At 41.5% G+C, this 16,767-nt stretch overlaps 1 protein-coding gene across 1 annotated transcript in view; it reads right to left on the reverse strand.

Moving 5' to 3' along the window:
* Positions 1-5,374: 5,374 nt before the first annotated feature.
* Positions 5,375-16,767, reverse strand: part of ROS1 (ROS proto-oncogene 1, receptor tyrosine kinase) — a 95,877-nt gene continuing 84,484 nt past the window's right edge. The window contains 5 exon segments of the mRNA XM_042847618.2: positions 5,375-8,425; positions 8,427-8,574; positions 12,152-12,315; positions 15,368-15,502; positions 16,474-16,677. Coding sequence (XP_042703552.2) covers positions 8,284-8,425; positions 8,427-8,574; positions 12,152-12,315; positions 15,368-15,502; positions 16,474-16,677 — 793 coding nt within the window. The 3' untranslated portion in view covers positions 5,375-8,283.

Genomic DNA, 16,767 nt, shown 5'->3' on the forward strand with positions numbered 1-16,767 from the left:
AGTCATAGACTGGCTCCTCTGTGCTAGGCACAGTACAAACATAGAACAAAAACACCATCCCTGTCCCAATCACTTTGCTGTTGCCCTCTCAAGTTGTGTCCATATAGTTCCTCAAACGGATGTGTTTTAATTGTATAACCTAACATTTACTCCAAGAGGGATGAATGAATTTTGGTTACACTCCCCTTACCCCAAAAATTCACCTCTGGGATGGCGCAAGAATGAGACATTTCAGCCCAAAGGCTGAAAAACTTGAAAAAATTAGGAGCAACCCAAAAAGGGAAGTGGAAAGCCTTTCTTTGAACCAGGGGATGGCTAGTAATATGCAGACATTGAATCATTTAAATATTTTAGGGCCAAATTCTGCTATCGTTGACGCCAACATAAATCTGAAATAACTGGACATCGGTGAAGTAATTTCAAATTCATAGCTGTGTCACTGAGAGCAGACTTTGGCTGATGATAACCTGAAAAAATGATGTATATTTACTTTGAAATGTATCTTTTCCTCTCCATCTTTGACATTGGTACTAATCTTTCACAGTTATAGGCCAAATTCTGCACTGGCCAAGAGTGGGGCAGCAGCGCCAGAAAGACAAGCGCCTCTTGCTGAGCAGGTGGTAGCTTTACTCTTTTGTTTGTGTATTACCAGCAGCTGCCTCCAAGTGTGCATAGACAAGGGAATTGTTTGCACACTTACTGGCCCTCAAGTCGCAATTCTGCACAGGCTGATGCAGGATCAGCACTTATAGATCTGTTCATCCTTATATTTTTTTAAACTAACCCCCCTTAAGCATGGCAGTATGAACAAGCTAGAAAACAATCTTATCTCACCTTTCTGTTAGCATTAAACCTGATGAAATACAAACAAAGCCCCAGCATCTAAAGATAGGTGCCCAGGAGTTAGGTGCCTAAATACCCTTGAGGGTCTGGGTCAAAAATTCCTTGGACATTTTTAGGCTCCAACAGCATGTAAAAGTGGAGGGTCAGACTATCAGAATTAAGCATATGCCATTCTGCACATGTGATTGTTGGCTCCTAACCTAGGCTTGAAAATAGCCAATGAGCACATGCACAAATTAGATATTTTGCTGAGGCTTGTGGCCAATTAAGCATTGTGGGCTTGACCGTCTTTCCATTCAGCCAATGGCAAAACTCCAATTGATTTAAATGGGTACCTGATCAAACTCAGTGTACACACATTGAATATCTGCATATGTGAGTGAGGTATGCATGTGCACAATATGTACCACCTTGTTTTGAAAATTTGGCCCAAACCAACTGTTGATAAGAAGGGTAAGAGAAAACAACAAGTGTGTCAACAATCTGCTTTCCCCCCCCCCCCACACTCATCCCCAGTTTAATAGAAAACCATTGTTAACACATTGTAAAATGCCTTATTTTTCACTGTAAAATCAGTCATGTCACTGGGAATAATGACACTATTGTGGCATCATCACTTGGCTTTGAAGCTCAGGGTTCTGGTTATTTATTAGCGTTTAAATACAATGTCAGGTAGCCGTGCCAGCTGTCATTGTAAATAGAACTGTGATAGTTTGAAAAATCCGCCCGGCACACACACTCCAAAGTGATATACAGCAGCTAACAGGTTCCATTATAAACACATCCGCATGTTATCTTATATAACTACTGTCTTTTATAGTGTGATAGAACAGAGGTGAGAGCAGTTATGTGTGGAATGGAGGGAAGTTTGCCTGTCCTGCACAGTGTAGTTTAAAAATTAATGGGCTAGATTTCAGTTAGTGGAACTTGGCATTGCTCGGTTGACTTCAGTAGAGCTATGCTGCCTGGCGATATGTGGCAATATAAGAGAGGAATCAGTGTGGCAAATGGTTGAAGCAAGGGAATGGGAGAGAGGGTGGAATCCTGCCGTCACTGAAGTCAATGGCAAAAGTCCTATTGAGTACAATGGGTCTAGAATTTCACCTGAGGGACCAAGGGGGCTTTGCCTGTGACCTTTAATAAGTCTCTTAACCTTTGTGCTTCATTTTCCCAGTCAGGAGAAATAGTGCTAATACCCATGTTTTGAAGCATCTTGTGGTCCTCAGAAGCAAACATTTTATTTGTTAGTTAAGAGACCATGGGGCTGAGAGGATTCACCAAGGAGCATCAGCTCTCCAATCTCTCACCCTGGTGCCTGGCAGGATGGTTGGGATATGTGAGGCAAGAGGAAGTACAACTGCTGCATCCTTTATCTGTAATGCTTACTAGTCAGTGTAGTTAAATAACTTCTAACAACACCAAAAAGTTGTAACCAGTCCAGCTAAAAACCTCTGCCCCTTTCAATTGCTCACTTTGTTTCTTGTCTCTTTTGATGTCATAATTTTACCAGTCATCATAGTGTTTTCCTGAGTACACAAGATGTACATTTCTAATGTAAAAAATAAACAGCAAAACTCTTTTATGTAAAGTTCTTCTTTATACGTTGTAAAGAAGCAATAAAAGGCAAACACCTATATTTTCCACTTGCAGATCACCTTTAAAAGTCTTTTTCTATATCTGTTTAAGTTCACTCTTCAGAGTTTGTGATAACTAACTTGCCTTAGCTCTAATTTTAAATCGCTGGGGACCCAACCCTGCAATCCTTACTCACACAGATAAACCTTAATCATATGAGTGAGCCTATTGAAATCCAGGGGATTACTGATGTAAGGATTACTCACAGCGTTATGAGTTGCAGAATAGAGTCTTACCTCTTTGTCACCCAATAAGATCCTTGTATTTCTGGTCATTTAAAGCATTTATTTCATGTTCTATAGAATCTTGATAGTGGTTACAGATGGAAAGACACAGAGAATCACTGGTTCCCGAACTGATCTTTCAGCCTGTGGCAGTCCACAGAGCATTTGCTGGTGGTCTGCTGAGAGCTGGCTGGTCACGTGGTGCTGTCCCAGAACACACCCACACCTGACCCTAAATATCCACAGGAAATAGAGGAAAACATAGATCTATGTTGCCAGCTAGTGCAGAATAATCCATTATCTTGGACTGATTGAAATTAGTGTATCCATCTTTAGAGTTAGGAATTATGCCAGTTAAATTTTATTGTTTAATAATTTCGTAACAATATCTACAGATACTATAGCACAGGGATTGGCAACCTTTGGCACTCAGCCCACCAGGGTAAGCACCCTGGCAGGCCGGTTTGTTTACCTGCCGTGTCCGCAGGTTCGGCCGATCGCAGCTCCCACTAGCCGCGGTTCGCCTCTCCAGGCCAATGGGGGCTGTAGGAAGCGGCCCGGGCTGAGGGATGTGCTTACCCTGGCTGGCCGTGTGCCAAAGGTTGCTGATCCCTGCTATAGCACTTTTCATTTAAAAAGCAATTTACAGACATTGGTTAGCCACCACAACGTACTTTTAAGGTTGGCAATCATAAATGTTATCGGCCACACTTTCTAGATAGCAGGACTGCAGCAGAGAGATTGGGGGCTTGCCCAAACCCATATAGTGAGTCCTTGTAAGAGTTTGGCCTAGAACTGATTTGTAGCCCAGCGCTTAATCTCCTGAACAACACTGCCTCTCGATGTTTACATGTTTTGTTAAATGTAAAGAAAGGAGGCAATGGAGAGTATTAATAATCAGGCCCAGATCCTCAAATACATTTATTTGCCTAACTCCTATTGAAATCAATGGGAGTAGGTGCCTAAATATCTCTAAGGATCTGGGCCCAGAACCCTAACTCAAAGACTGACTTCTGTCTGGAACAGCTACATTGGACTGGAAGCTGCAGGTAATGAAAGCAAGTGTGTGTGGGGGGGGGTACATGGGCATCTAATAATTCCTGAGCTATAAAAACTTAATTCATTCTCCTCCTTTTTTTGGAGTTGTTTCCATAGATGTCCAGGTTCTTCATTGCAAAGGAAAAAGCTCCTGGATGCCTGTAAATGCACCTGGAAACAATGACAAAGCAGTATAGCTGCCTCCAGAGAAGGAGATGGAGAAAGGAGATGCTGTCAGGAATGACATCCACCGGAGGTTGTGGAATCCCCATCATTGGAGATTTTAAAGAACAGGTTGGACAAACATCTGTCAGGGATGGTCTAGATTTATTTGGTCCTGCTACAGCACCAGGGACTGGACTTGATGACTTCTCGAGGTCCCTTCCAGCACTACATTTCTATGATTCTGTGCTTAACCTTAATTACATAAGGAGTCCTACTGATTGCTGGATCAGTTTTCAGCACCTTGCAGCATCAAGCCCTAGGATAGTTGTACTTGCATATAGTCTTTTGCAACCCTTTAATTTCAAGACAATTTTGATTTGGATAAAAAATGCAGGTATTTAAGGCCAGATTTTTAAAGCTATTTAAATGTGTAATTCCCAGTGAAATGAATGGGAGTTAGGTGCCTCAGACCGTTAGAAATCTGGCCCTTCATCCATAAAGTGGTCTAGTATCTAAAACAACTCAGCTATGAAAAGTCAAAGAAAGTGGGACCTACAAATGTTCAGCAAGTATTTCCCCATAATGTAATTTCTACTGTGTATATTGCATTTTATGCCAAGCACACTGGAGTGTCTTAAATAGAGGAGGTCAAGATAAACAGTGATGTGTGTTTGTAGACTGAACCTCTTGTACCACTACAGCATGCACATAATGGCTATTCCAGTTCCTCTCTAACTTATATAACAAGCATCTCATATGTGCCCTGAAGGATTTTTTTTCCTCCTTCAAAAATATCATCATTTGCTTAAAAGCTCATTAACACACTTAAACTTACTTTGAAGTTTTGACTTCTAGCCTCAAAACCCAATAAATTTAGGGTGAAGGTTTTTACTCCATTTTTATCTTACTCTCTCACAGCTGGAGGTGGTACAGTTCAGGGACAAGTACCGCACAGGCAGTGGCAGTTTCCTCCGCATCCAGATAACAAGCCAGGAGTGTGGCTCTAAAGCTAAGAAGATAAATTATTCTCTTTGCCCCTTTGATGATTGTCACCAAAATGGTCTATAGTGTCTTTGTAATGTGGATAGCTATGCTGTATGAACGGGATTGAACCACCAATTTAATTTGCATAGGCCACAGACCAGTCATCCAGCAGCAGTGATTTTCAGTCCCGACAGACATTAGCTAGATTTGAAGCAGCACACTGTACGGTTAGGGAAAACGGCACTGAGAAGACATATTCATCTGCTAGGACATGCAGAACCATGGATTATTGATTATAGATCTTTCTTTCCAGCTTCATTCAAAGAAAATCCATTCTTCTGCACCTCTTCTCAGAATTTTTGCTTTCCTCTACTGAAAATGTGCACTATACAAACTCCCTAAGCCTCCTATTGATTTGCATTTCTGTAACACTTCATGTGTTCAAAGCCCTGTATAAAAATCAAGGAATAAAACCTCATAACATCGCTGTGAAACAGTTCAGTTTTATTATTTACATTTTACAGATGGGGGAAGTGAGGGAAAGAGAAGTGAAGTGACTTGCTCAAGGCCGTGCAGCATAACTTCTTGTCACCCAATCCTGGGCTTGTTAGGGGATTAATCCTGCTGCTGCATAGATAGGTCCTAGGGTATCACCAAGCAAGTGGACCCCCATGGGAGTGGGATGAGCAGGCAGCGGAGCAGCATGGAAGCCAAAGACAGCCCGCACAGAAGGATCTGCCCATACAGCAGTGGACAGGGCCCCATTGTGCACTGATGCCCATGCCACAGAGGCACATGGCTTCAAAACAGTGCAGCAAGGGGGATTGTGTCTGGGGTCACCTCTCCATCTGGCTGAGATAGACACACCATGGGATGGCCAACCTTCAGACACACTTCTTCTCCAGCAGAGCTGCCTGGGCTCGGGGCCCTGGTGCTCGTGGTGCAACTGCTGGGTTCCTGCAGTTCCCTGTCTGCATGGTTGGCCCCTACACTTGCAGCCAGTAAGCACAGGGGAGCTTGATTTTGGACGGTGTGTGGGGAGTAGCTGCTACCTCCTGGATCACAGTGCCTGCAGTGGGTGTGGTTCCAAGTCCTGATTCTACCTCTTGCCACACCCCGTCTGTCCTCTGAGCACTCCTGCAGAGCAGGTTGTGGGGTGGTCGGGTGAGCATAGCTCTCCACATCAGGGGCAACTAGGGATCCTCAGTGATAGGGACACCACACCATGCTCAGTAGTCCTGAGGATCCCATCTGTGCAGTGGTACCATTGGCAGGGTCCTGCACCACTGGCAGGGTCAAGGCCTGCTCCTCCAAACCAAGCCCCCAAATCCTATGAATGCCATATTTGTGAATAACTTTGGGCCTGAAGCAAAACCCACTAAAGTCAATGGGAGATCTTTTCCATCGATTTCAATGAGCTTTGGCTCAGGCAGGCCCTTGCTGCATTTGAGTAATGCTATTGAATGAAAGGGAGTTATTCCTGGGTGTTAAGTTACCCACGTGTGTTGGCAGGACTGGGGGTGGCGGACTTGCTGTCTTCACTTTAGAATCCTAATGTAAAGATTCTATTACTTATTATTTCAAGGTTATCCAAATGGGAGCAATGTATATAAAATGCTCATCAGCCAACATATTAAGAGGAAGCAAACATATACACTTTTCTTATCCAGTGAACATAATCTGGAAAAAAAAGGACTAGAAGCTTTACAGTTTTTTGTCAGCATCACCAGGTCAGGCTTTCAAGTTTAGCTGTAATCATCTACTCTTAACGATCATTTATAGGGCCTTTGACAGGTACTTTAAAAATAGATTTTCTGTATTTATTTTGTAATAATCTCTTAGAAGGCCAGAATTTTAACACCTTGTTCTACTCATTTAACAAACATTTTGGGCCAGACTTCAATGGAGTTACAGACTAGCTGATGATTTGGCTCTTTGTTTCAAAACAACTCTGCCCATATACTAGGCTTTCTTTAGTTCTCTCCTGTGTCCTTTATTACTCAATATATTTGCATGAAAACAGGATATTGTAACAGCTAATTGATAAATAATGCAAGAGATGCCATTTAATAACTCTGTCTAACTCATTCAATTATAATTATGGTCCCAATTGATTACCCATGCTTTTTAGTCAGTATATTCCATTTGGAAAACTTGTCAAACAGTTTGGTTTGATTTCCAAATACAGAAAAGGATACTGACATCTTCTAATCTAAGGTCTTGCATCAGGGTCTGTTAACCTGATCTGTTGTACCCCTGCATTGTCCCATTCCCTGCATAGCCCCATTGGTCCTATCCATAGTACAAATACATTGTAAGAGACAGCCTCTGTCCTGCAGAGCTTACAACCCGACATGAAACAAGACACACTAATTGTGACAAACAAAAGGAGGAGGGAGGACAAAGATAACAAAAATCATATAGATCCACAGAAAAACTATTGCACAACTTAATGGTTCCAAAGCCTTTTCTTTTAAATTAAGAAATAAAATAAGCTATACCCAAAGATGCGCAGCCTGTGGGCTGATCTCTGCTTGCAGCTGTTTCAACTGGAATTTCAAAAAAATAAAGTCATAAAAACAATGACATTTTTCTTACATTTTGCAAAAGCTTGTTTTTACACAAATCTAAATGTGGGCCAAATTTCAGGCAATATTGTTGCCATAAGCCAGTGAGAACCAGCTTTATAATATATCAGGGTGGCCAAACTTACTGACCCTCTGAGCCTCATACAATAAACTTTAGACGTTCGAGAGCCAGGCGCACCTGCCAGGGCTTGGGGCTTCTGCCCTGCAGCAGAGTGGTGGGGCTATGGGCTTCAACCCTGCTCTTGCTGAAGTCCCGAGCCCTGGAAGGCACCTCCCGCAGTGCTGAAGCCCTTAGGACCCCCTCTCCACTGGGCCGAAGCCCCTAGTCCCACCACCCTTCCACAGGGGAGAAGCTCCAAGCTCCCCTTCCCCAGACTGGTAGGCAGAGAATGGGGGCCATGGGGGCTCCACAAGCCACACTTTAACTGTAAAAGAGCCACATGTGGCTGCTCGTAAGCCGCAGATGGCCACTCCTGTAATATATGAAATAGCACATCATTGCTCTCTTTCGAGCATGATTGCATGTGTGCCAAAATTTCATTTTAAAATAACTTCTCATCTGATTACATGTCCAATTAACCTAGTTCATATGAAATACCCAAGGGGCCTTAAAATTCAGGAATTCTTGATCAAAGAACTCCCATGCCACTGGGTTACTATTCTGTTATATATAATTAATTCCTTTGCAATATTTTCCAGTATTTTTAGTCGTTACAGTTTTTTAAATAAAACCTCAGATGACATCTCTAATTTTGACAAGAGACACATGCTTGCTAGGTAATTAACCTGAAAATAAACCTATCAGATCACTCGTCATTATCAGAGGCATAGTTCACACCTTCAGGACTGCTGAAAGTACGGCAGAGTACAGGATATTTTCCTTTGCTTATTTCTTCATCTGCACGTGGTGCCTTCTCTTCTTTCCTCTGACTGAAGGAATCAGATTTCACCCAGCTCATTTGAATCTCTGTTTTCTTGATCTTGGTTGCTTTCTATGGCTAGTACCAAATAGTTTAAGCCTTCGATGTTCCTGGTTTCCATTAAAGCAGCTGAAAGAGTACTTTCTGAATCTGTACATGGAGCATCACCATCTGCATCTGAAAGAAAGGCTGCTGTTTTACTACCAATTCAAATGCAATATTAGAAGGCAAAGAGAGCCAAGCAGCAGGTAGAGAAAGTGGATCTAGCGACCACAGCAGGAGTGACAGCTTGCATTTATTCTCTGCTGCAGCATGCCTGGATTATATCCTGAATCAAAAAAATTCATCAGCACTCATGCTGAAAAGGACAGTAATACAGTTATAAATAAGTGATTTGCCTGTCCTGGTAGGAAAGACTGTGTGCATATGGCAAGAATGTTTGTAATCTCTTGGACCCAACTTCTAACCAAAACTGTCCCACCATTTAGACAGGTTCTTGCCTATTGGCTAAAGGTCAAGTAAAGTATGGATTGATGCATTCTCTACCATGCTTCTAGGGGCAGAGACATATAACCTAATAGGTTTTGTCCATTTCTGATTTTAATTTACAGTTTTTATTCTAACTTTGTATTGCTTACGTTTGCATATGTGCCCAGTGATGGGCATACCTTTTAAAACCTGAAAAATAACTGAATAACTAAAAGGCTCGAGTTATCATTGCTGTTATTCTGTGTATTTATTCTTAGAAACACATACTTTTTTTATTTGATACCTACTTACTTTATTTCATTACTGGAAAATGAAGCATATGACACCCAGGTTCATCTATATGAAAATGAAGCATGTGACATCCAGGTTTATCTACACTTCGGAACCACAAGCACTGCGCAGTTCTATCCAGAGGACATTTAATTATTTATATTAATTCACCAGCTTTTTTTTATACTTCTCTGTACTATGAAGAACTCATAAGTGAGTCGGGTCCACATGATACAGTCAATTCGGAAAGATTATCAGAAAAAAAGAAGTTTAATTTAAGAACCCTATTGAGAGGAGGGAAGTTTGGAGACAGATCAAACTATGCTGATGTACTGTGATGACTGACAGCTAAGAACAATCATTTGATACACTCTTTGTCAGTTCAGGGTCATTATGGGAATATTTAGTAAGCCAATCCTCATTGAGATTTCACCCACCAGTGTAGCTCTTCTTTGTATTTGTTTTTGGGTTTTTTGCTTAATAGAGCACCTAATGGAAACCCTCAGGGGCAAGCTGTCCTGGAATAGGCATGTTGGGTACACACAGAGGGCATATTCTCAACAAACTCTTAAGAGGGAAACTTTAAAATAAGGACTTCCAAGTAAAACCAGGTATTTACAGACCAGACATATGCCGGGTCACCAGCCTAAGTATAGAACACTAGAGGGGCATTCGGATTTGTTTCCTGTATAAGTATCTGGAGCTGATGAGGTGATGGTTACAGAAATGTGAGCATGAAGTCACTGTGATATTTTTACCAGATATATAGATACATTACTAATTCTTTCCCCATCAGTCCTGAAGGATCACAGAATATGCAAAATATTATTTTCTCCTTAGCTGACATGCCACTGTGACTTCCATTAAAAAAAAAAAGACATCTTGCAACTAACTTCTCGCCTTGTTTTTAATCTTTGAGCTTTGGAGACAAAATAAGAAGCAACGCTATTTTGCAGAAGCATTCAATATAGTGTACAAAGCCAGGGAAACAATACAACCCTGTTAAATATACCTTACCTTTATGACATGACAGCAACTAGTTACAAAACCACTACAGAACTGATACTTTGCCATGTTTACATAGTGAAGTTTTACACATGGTTAAATGTGTATGCTCTTTCCATTTGCCTCTATTTATTCTTCTGTTGGCATAACATTCCAAGTGAAGACACCAATGAAAACTTTAAACCTTATACACTAATGTACAAGCTGAGAAATATATGCTAAGATGTCAAGTTATTAAGCACAGCAGTCACCTTTTGCATAGGTCAGCTTAGCAAGGCAATAAAAGCTAACCTGGATCATTACAGCAGGCCAGTAGAGGATACACAGATGATCAATACGGAAAAATCACGGCTGGTTAGGAAAGCGTCAGGAAATTAGAGAAAAGGCTGTGAGCACCCGAAGCAGCACTAAGGGCCAGAAAAGCCATAGACCAGCATCTGAGCTGAGTTTGGATAAGCCTTGTGTGACCATTGGCCTTTGTGTGTAATGAAACTCCTGTTACAAACCTCCACCCAAGAAATGCTCAGTCACCAAGAGATTTGGTTCCAAGAGAAAGAGTCGCATGCCGAGGAAAGTGAAGTGATAGGCCTAATAATAATAATAACACCTGGCCTTACTTGAAGTTTACATCTTCCAAATGCTCTAGAATTCTTACCTAACTGATTCTCCCAATACCGCAGGAGGTAGATAAGAGTTAGTATCGCCATTTTATAGATGGTCTAACTAAGGCACACTAGATTTTCTAGGATCTCCCCCAGTGTACTAACACTGGTGCAGCTCCACCAACAGGTAGCAAGAGAGGATGCACTTGTGTACACAGGGCACTGGCATTTTTACAATCAGGGCATCTAACCCTACTCAGAACAGGCAAAGATGACCCAGTAAAGCTGCTTGCTGTCACCAGTGCCCTGCTTACACTTGTACTTCCACCATTGCTACCCACCAATGGAGCTGCAATGCTGGTAGCACAGTAGTGGAAGATTTCCCCCCAAAAGATAGTGTAAACTGGCTTAAAATGTTAGCGGCCTCCTTCACAAAGGTGCTGAGAAGTCACAGTTCCCACTGATTTCAACATATATTATAGCCAAGACTGGTAGCACCACCTATTATTAAGATTGCCCGGCACGTCTCCCAATAAGACCGTTTTTCAGCTGCACATAATTTTGCCAAACTTCAACTGTTTAGGCTGAAATTTTCCATGCTGGGTGTCTGCCTCAGGCTGAATTGTTGTGGAAAATTTCAGCCAAAATGGATGAGCCATTTCCTCTCTGCAACCTTAATTCGTCCCCCTTGTGCATATGCATTATGACTATGGTAACGATCTCAATGATACGAATACCGCACCCTTTCTTTTGGTGATCTCCTCTGCAATTTACAAACGTCATCCAATGAATGTCCACAAGCCCACTGTGAGGGAGATAAGTGTAACTGCGGAATTTGAGGTAAAGAAGTCACTAAGGGTATCAGTGTCTGTCTGTCTGAGCTTGTATTACAATGAATTCCTGAATCCTTGTCTTTTTCTCAGACCGCTAGAACACACTGCTCTCCCACTGCTCATAACCTTGGACACTGGAGATAGCATTTTCTGGCTGACAAACTTCTTGGGCCAGAACCTGATCTAATTTACACTAGATGAAATCTGGAGTAACTCCCTTAATGCCAATGGAGTTACCCCAAATTTGTACCAATGTGAGATTGCAATTTGACCCATTTAAACTAAATATTTTTCACATCTAAAACACCTGCAACATTTTACAGCTACATGAGCATTTACATATTCTGCTTTGTACAATCCTATACAGAATGCCAGTTATAGAGACAGTGATAAGCTACTAACTAAAAGCTAAGTTGTAAATAATATGGAACCAAGGCATGATAATGAAAGAACAGCAGAAGGAAAAACTGAACTACAATGTTGTCTATTTTAAATTATCCTGTACTTTGTCAACAGGGGAAACAAGTGGGACTGAAGGCATTGTCTCAAACTCACCTTCAAAGGCGTGGTTGAGGACTCCAGCAGAAAGCATTCTGTCCTCAAGCTGGGGAGTGCAGCACATAGGAGAGTTTCTCAGTTCTTGCAGTTGGTCCTGAATATAACAGAACGTAGGCCTATTGTGAGGTTCTTGGGCCCAGCATTTTGTCATTAAATCCCATCTAGAAAAAAATAAATGATATAATAAAATAATTAATTCTAATGTCATTATAACCACCATTATAACAAAGCTATGTTAGTGGATCATTAAATCCTCACCATCAACAACTTTGAGGACCAGAACTTCAGCTGAGGAAATCTGGCATATCTCCATTGACTTTAATGAGTCTATGGTGACTTACACTAGAATGTTTCATTAATGAACACATAGATGAACACAATAGGCTGGGGAAGAGTCAACACGGCTTTTGTAAAGGGAAATCATGCCTCACTAATCTATTAGAATTTTCTAAGGGTGTCAACAAGCATGTGAACAAGGGTGGTCCAATGGATATAGTGTATTTGGACTTTCAGAAAGCCTTTGACAAAGTCCCTCACCAAAGGCTTATAAGCAAAAGTAAGAAGTCATGGGATAAGAGGGAATCTCATGGATCAGTAACTGGTTAAAAGATAGGAAACAAAGTGTAGGAATAAATTACCAGTTTTCAAAATGAAGAGAGGTACATAGTGGGGTCCCCACCAAAGATCTGTACTGGGACCAGTGCTGTTCAACATATTCAGAAATGTTCTGGAAACGGGGGTAAACAGTGAGGTGGCAAAATTTGCAGACGATACAAAATTACTTAAGATAGTTAATATCTCTGTTTTTATATTTAATCAAGCCTTTTACTGGGAAGGAACTCTCAATATTGGCCAGTGTTACAAGTACAACTGCTTAATTATACACATAATCAAAAATGTTTCTTCACCAAACTCAGCAGCAGGACTTCCATGGGTAGTGAGGGGTTATGTGCGGAAACTATGGCCTCATGTACATTCAGGGACAGCCACAATTCAGCTATTGGCGTAGCTGTGCTGGTACAGATTCCTACATGTAGACAAGGGCCTTTTAGGGTTTGCATTGATTTAGCTCAATTGTTCAAACCTTGGTTTGCCTTTGTCTACACTTAGGGGTTCACACCAGTGTAACTATGCCAACTGATGGCCACCAATTGCTATATCAGGGCTTTGTTTCGATAAAGTCAATATTTACTTAAGTGTAAATGCTTGTAGAACACAGAGTCCCTGTCTCAACTCACTACTAGAATTTACCCACTCCACTCCTACAGGGAAAGTGGATTATTATCTTCCTGGATTAACATTTTGATAAACAAATGGGTGGGGGGGGGGAGGACATTCACATCCTCCTCCCTACCCACACAGTCCCTGCCCGTTTAAGGCCTTTTATGTGGTAAGGCTTCATGTGAGTTCTACTTGTCCCTGCAGTGAAAGCCTACCACAAATTCCTAAACACTTCTTAATTGAAGTTGTTTGGCCTTTGAACCCTCTTCCTATCGGTGACGGTTTGTTTTGTACAATGACAGTGAGCGAGCTGAAGTGCAGAGGAGACGATTAATGACTGCTGATGTCCAATGCAGGTTCAAAACCATGTAGAAGGAAGCAGGAATGCCAAGAATCTAGGCATTCCATTAATAACTGAGCAAAGCAGCAACAAGCGATTTACTTTACTGACAGAATCAGCATGCAGGTGCTGAGTGGTTGGCCACTGAGATAAATGAAGGTACAAGACTCAAAGAGCTAATTCAGACTCCTAGCTTTTAAAGACCAGGTTATTGATCTTAGGCCCTGATCCTACAAGTTACAACACGTGAACGACCCCTACCACCTCCGTGCAGTCCCCCTGAAGTATGGGTCTCTGCAGGGGGTCCACCTGCACATTGTAAATTGCAGGACTGACGCCTTAGAGGGTTACTTCAGCTAAAATCGATTTTCCTTGTTCCTTTTGAAGGCCTACTTAATCTTTATCAAGGCAACATAGAGCCTTGAATAGCTTCCTACTAAAAATAAATGTCATGCCATGTGTTTGTTAAATACTCTCCAGCAATGAACCATGAAACTCATGTTGCTACTCACTAACCCACTCACCCTCAACCCCGCCATAGAGGGCAGGGCTCACCAATTTTTCCCAAGCCACTTTTATAAAGCAGATGTTTGTGGGACTTTTACACCAGCAGGGATCTTGTATGTCAACTGGTCTCTCCTTCCATTTTTTGCCAAATGAATGCCAAATGCCCTGCTATGACTACTTAGATGATATAGCAACTTCAAATATAAGTCTTCCTCAGAGAGTTTAAAGGGTGAAATGGATTTGCTCCATCTCCCCCAAGCGACAGGTGTATTGAGCCACTCTGCACATCAGTCTTTTAAAAATTGCATTTGAATTTAGTGCTTAAGATAGCCCAGAAAGGTGCTATTTTTATCCACAGCTAAGTACAGAACAATAAGAAGAAGAATAAACTTCTCTCTTCCCACTTTGCCTCAACCTTTCTCTGTAGAGAGCACTTCTAGGGTGAGAGGGTGCCTGGTCTTCATACACATTCTATCTATGGCCAGTTTTCTGAAATTGCCAACAAGGATGCTAACCATGATGATTACATAGGCACTTGTACACTAGGAACAAGACTGAGACTAAATTTCTTAAAGCCATCATGACTTCTAGTGACTACTGAACTGGCTGCAGTCAAACCTGTGACCCATGTAAGTGAAAGACTGCATAGGCCATTACCAATCCATACATCTTATGTTTAAGATGTGACACATTCTGTTAGTGGCAATAGAATGCACAGACTGAGAAAACCCAACTTCTGCACTCAAGTGGTTAAATTTAAGGGACAGAAGATGAACTCTCTGAAATCACCACTGAATTTGATTAGATATATCTCTTGCTACAAGATTTGTTCCCAATGCTGAATGTCCAAATTATATCTTGGTTCCTGCACGTACAATAACAAATACACACCATTTAATTTTAGGGCTGAATTTTCAGCCACAACCAAAGTTCTACACTCACAAACTGGGCCATTGGATGAGTAGCTAGCCAGCTGGGGCATGCAAACACAGATTATTTTGTCTGCCAAAAAGAGACAAACTGAACGCTGCAGGGGAAAGCTACTGCATGTGCAAAAGGCCCCATGTAAAATGATGGGCAGGTGGACATGTGGCCCTCAGTGTCTCATTCATGTTCATGATACTATTCAAACAAAATTAACTTACAGATCATCAGGACAATTGTTTGGCAACTCCAGCCTCCCTCCAGATTGTACATGATGTAATACATCAAGATTGGAGTAACCTGGATACGGCTGATGACCCAGAGTTAAAGTTTCCCAAACCAAGACTCCAAAAGCCCTGAGGAAGGCAAAGGGAGAATTTTAATGAGCTTAATGGATGTCAAAAATAGACAATTATACCTACTGTTATTTAACCTAATTTTCTCTAACCTCCAAATAAGAAAAAACAGAGCTAAGGGGTTTTACGTTCATATGAACCAGTTCATACATTCTTAATCGGGTCTCTAGAGCTCCTGGAAAAAACTAGGGGAACTAACCTATTATGCCACCTATCCTTCACACACATTGGGATCAATCCTGTAAGAAACTGAGCACCCTCAACCTCCATTGACACGATGTAACATACAATTGTATCATATTTATTTAAGCAGCCTCTAGTGATTCAATGGGAGTTACACTTGCTTAATATCACTTTGGAGGCAGTCAGCACCTGCAAGCTGGGGCCTGGACTTGAAGCACTCTATATTTCCCTTATGTACATAAAAAGAGTGAAAATGAAATGGCTGCAGTGAAGTACTGTTGAAAATTCTAACTGTGCTGATGCTAGGATCCAGACTAGGACAAAGGTCTAATGAAGTACACTAAAAACTTCAGGTCATTGGGGAGCTCAGGGAAATAGTGCTAAGGAGAAAATGTTTGCCTCTGTGGAGGATGCGCCATTTGGTCTAATGGAAAGTGGAGTGGGAAGAATGTGATGTCAGCAGTCAGTTCACTGACCAAAAAAGCAAACTAGACACTTTGTGGACATCCATATAAATTTGTTTTGGTCATGTGATCCTAGTTACTTCCAGCTGGACTGAAGTGAGACTCCATGGCTTTAAATAAAGAAATATATACATGCAGATATTTGTCAGAAGGCGAGACCTTTTATCAACTTAGGAAAACATCAGTCAAGCAGACATTATTTCCCTCAGTATAAAAATGACCAGAGATGGCACTCTAATAACATGCCATTGCTACTGCAAACTGATTTTTCCCTGCTTTAGTATTTATTATTTTTCCCACCTCTTTGTACCCCCAAGAACTTACCAGACATCAGATCGGTTAGTAAACACACCATCAATAAGACTTTCAGGTGCCATCCATCTCACAGGGAGCAGCCCTTCTCCTCTTTTCCTGTAATAATCGTTTTTATAGATATCTCTGGCAAGTCCAAAATCCCCAATCTTCACTATTCGGGAGAGGCTGGTGTATTCCTTCACTGACACAAGGCAATTACGAGCTGCCAGGTCCCTAATGTACAAACATAAACAATGATGGAATCGTAATAGTTTTTGCCAGGCAATCATTTTCAGTTTAGTTTATTTGTTCTTAAAACTGTAG

This window comes from Chrysemys picta, chromosome 3 (assembly GCF_011386835.1).
Source record: "Chrysemys picta bellii isolate R12L10 chromosome 3, ASM1138683v2, whole genome shotgun sequence".
NCBI lineage: Eukaryota > Metazoa > Chordata > Testudines > Emydidae > Chrysemys > Chrysemys picta.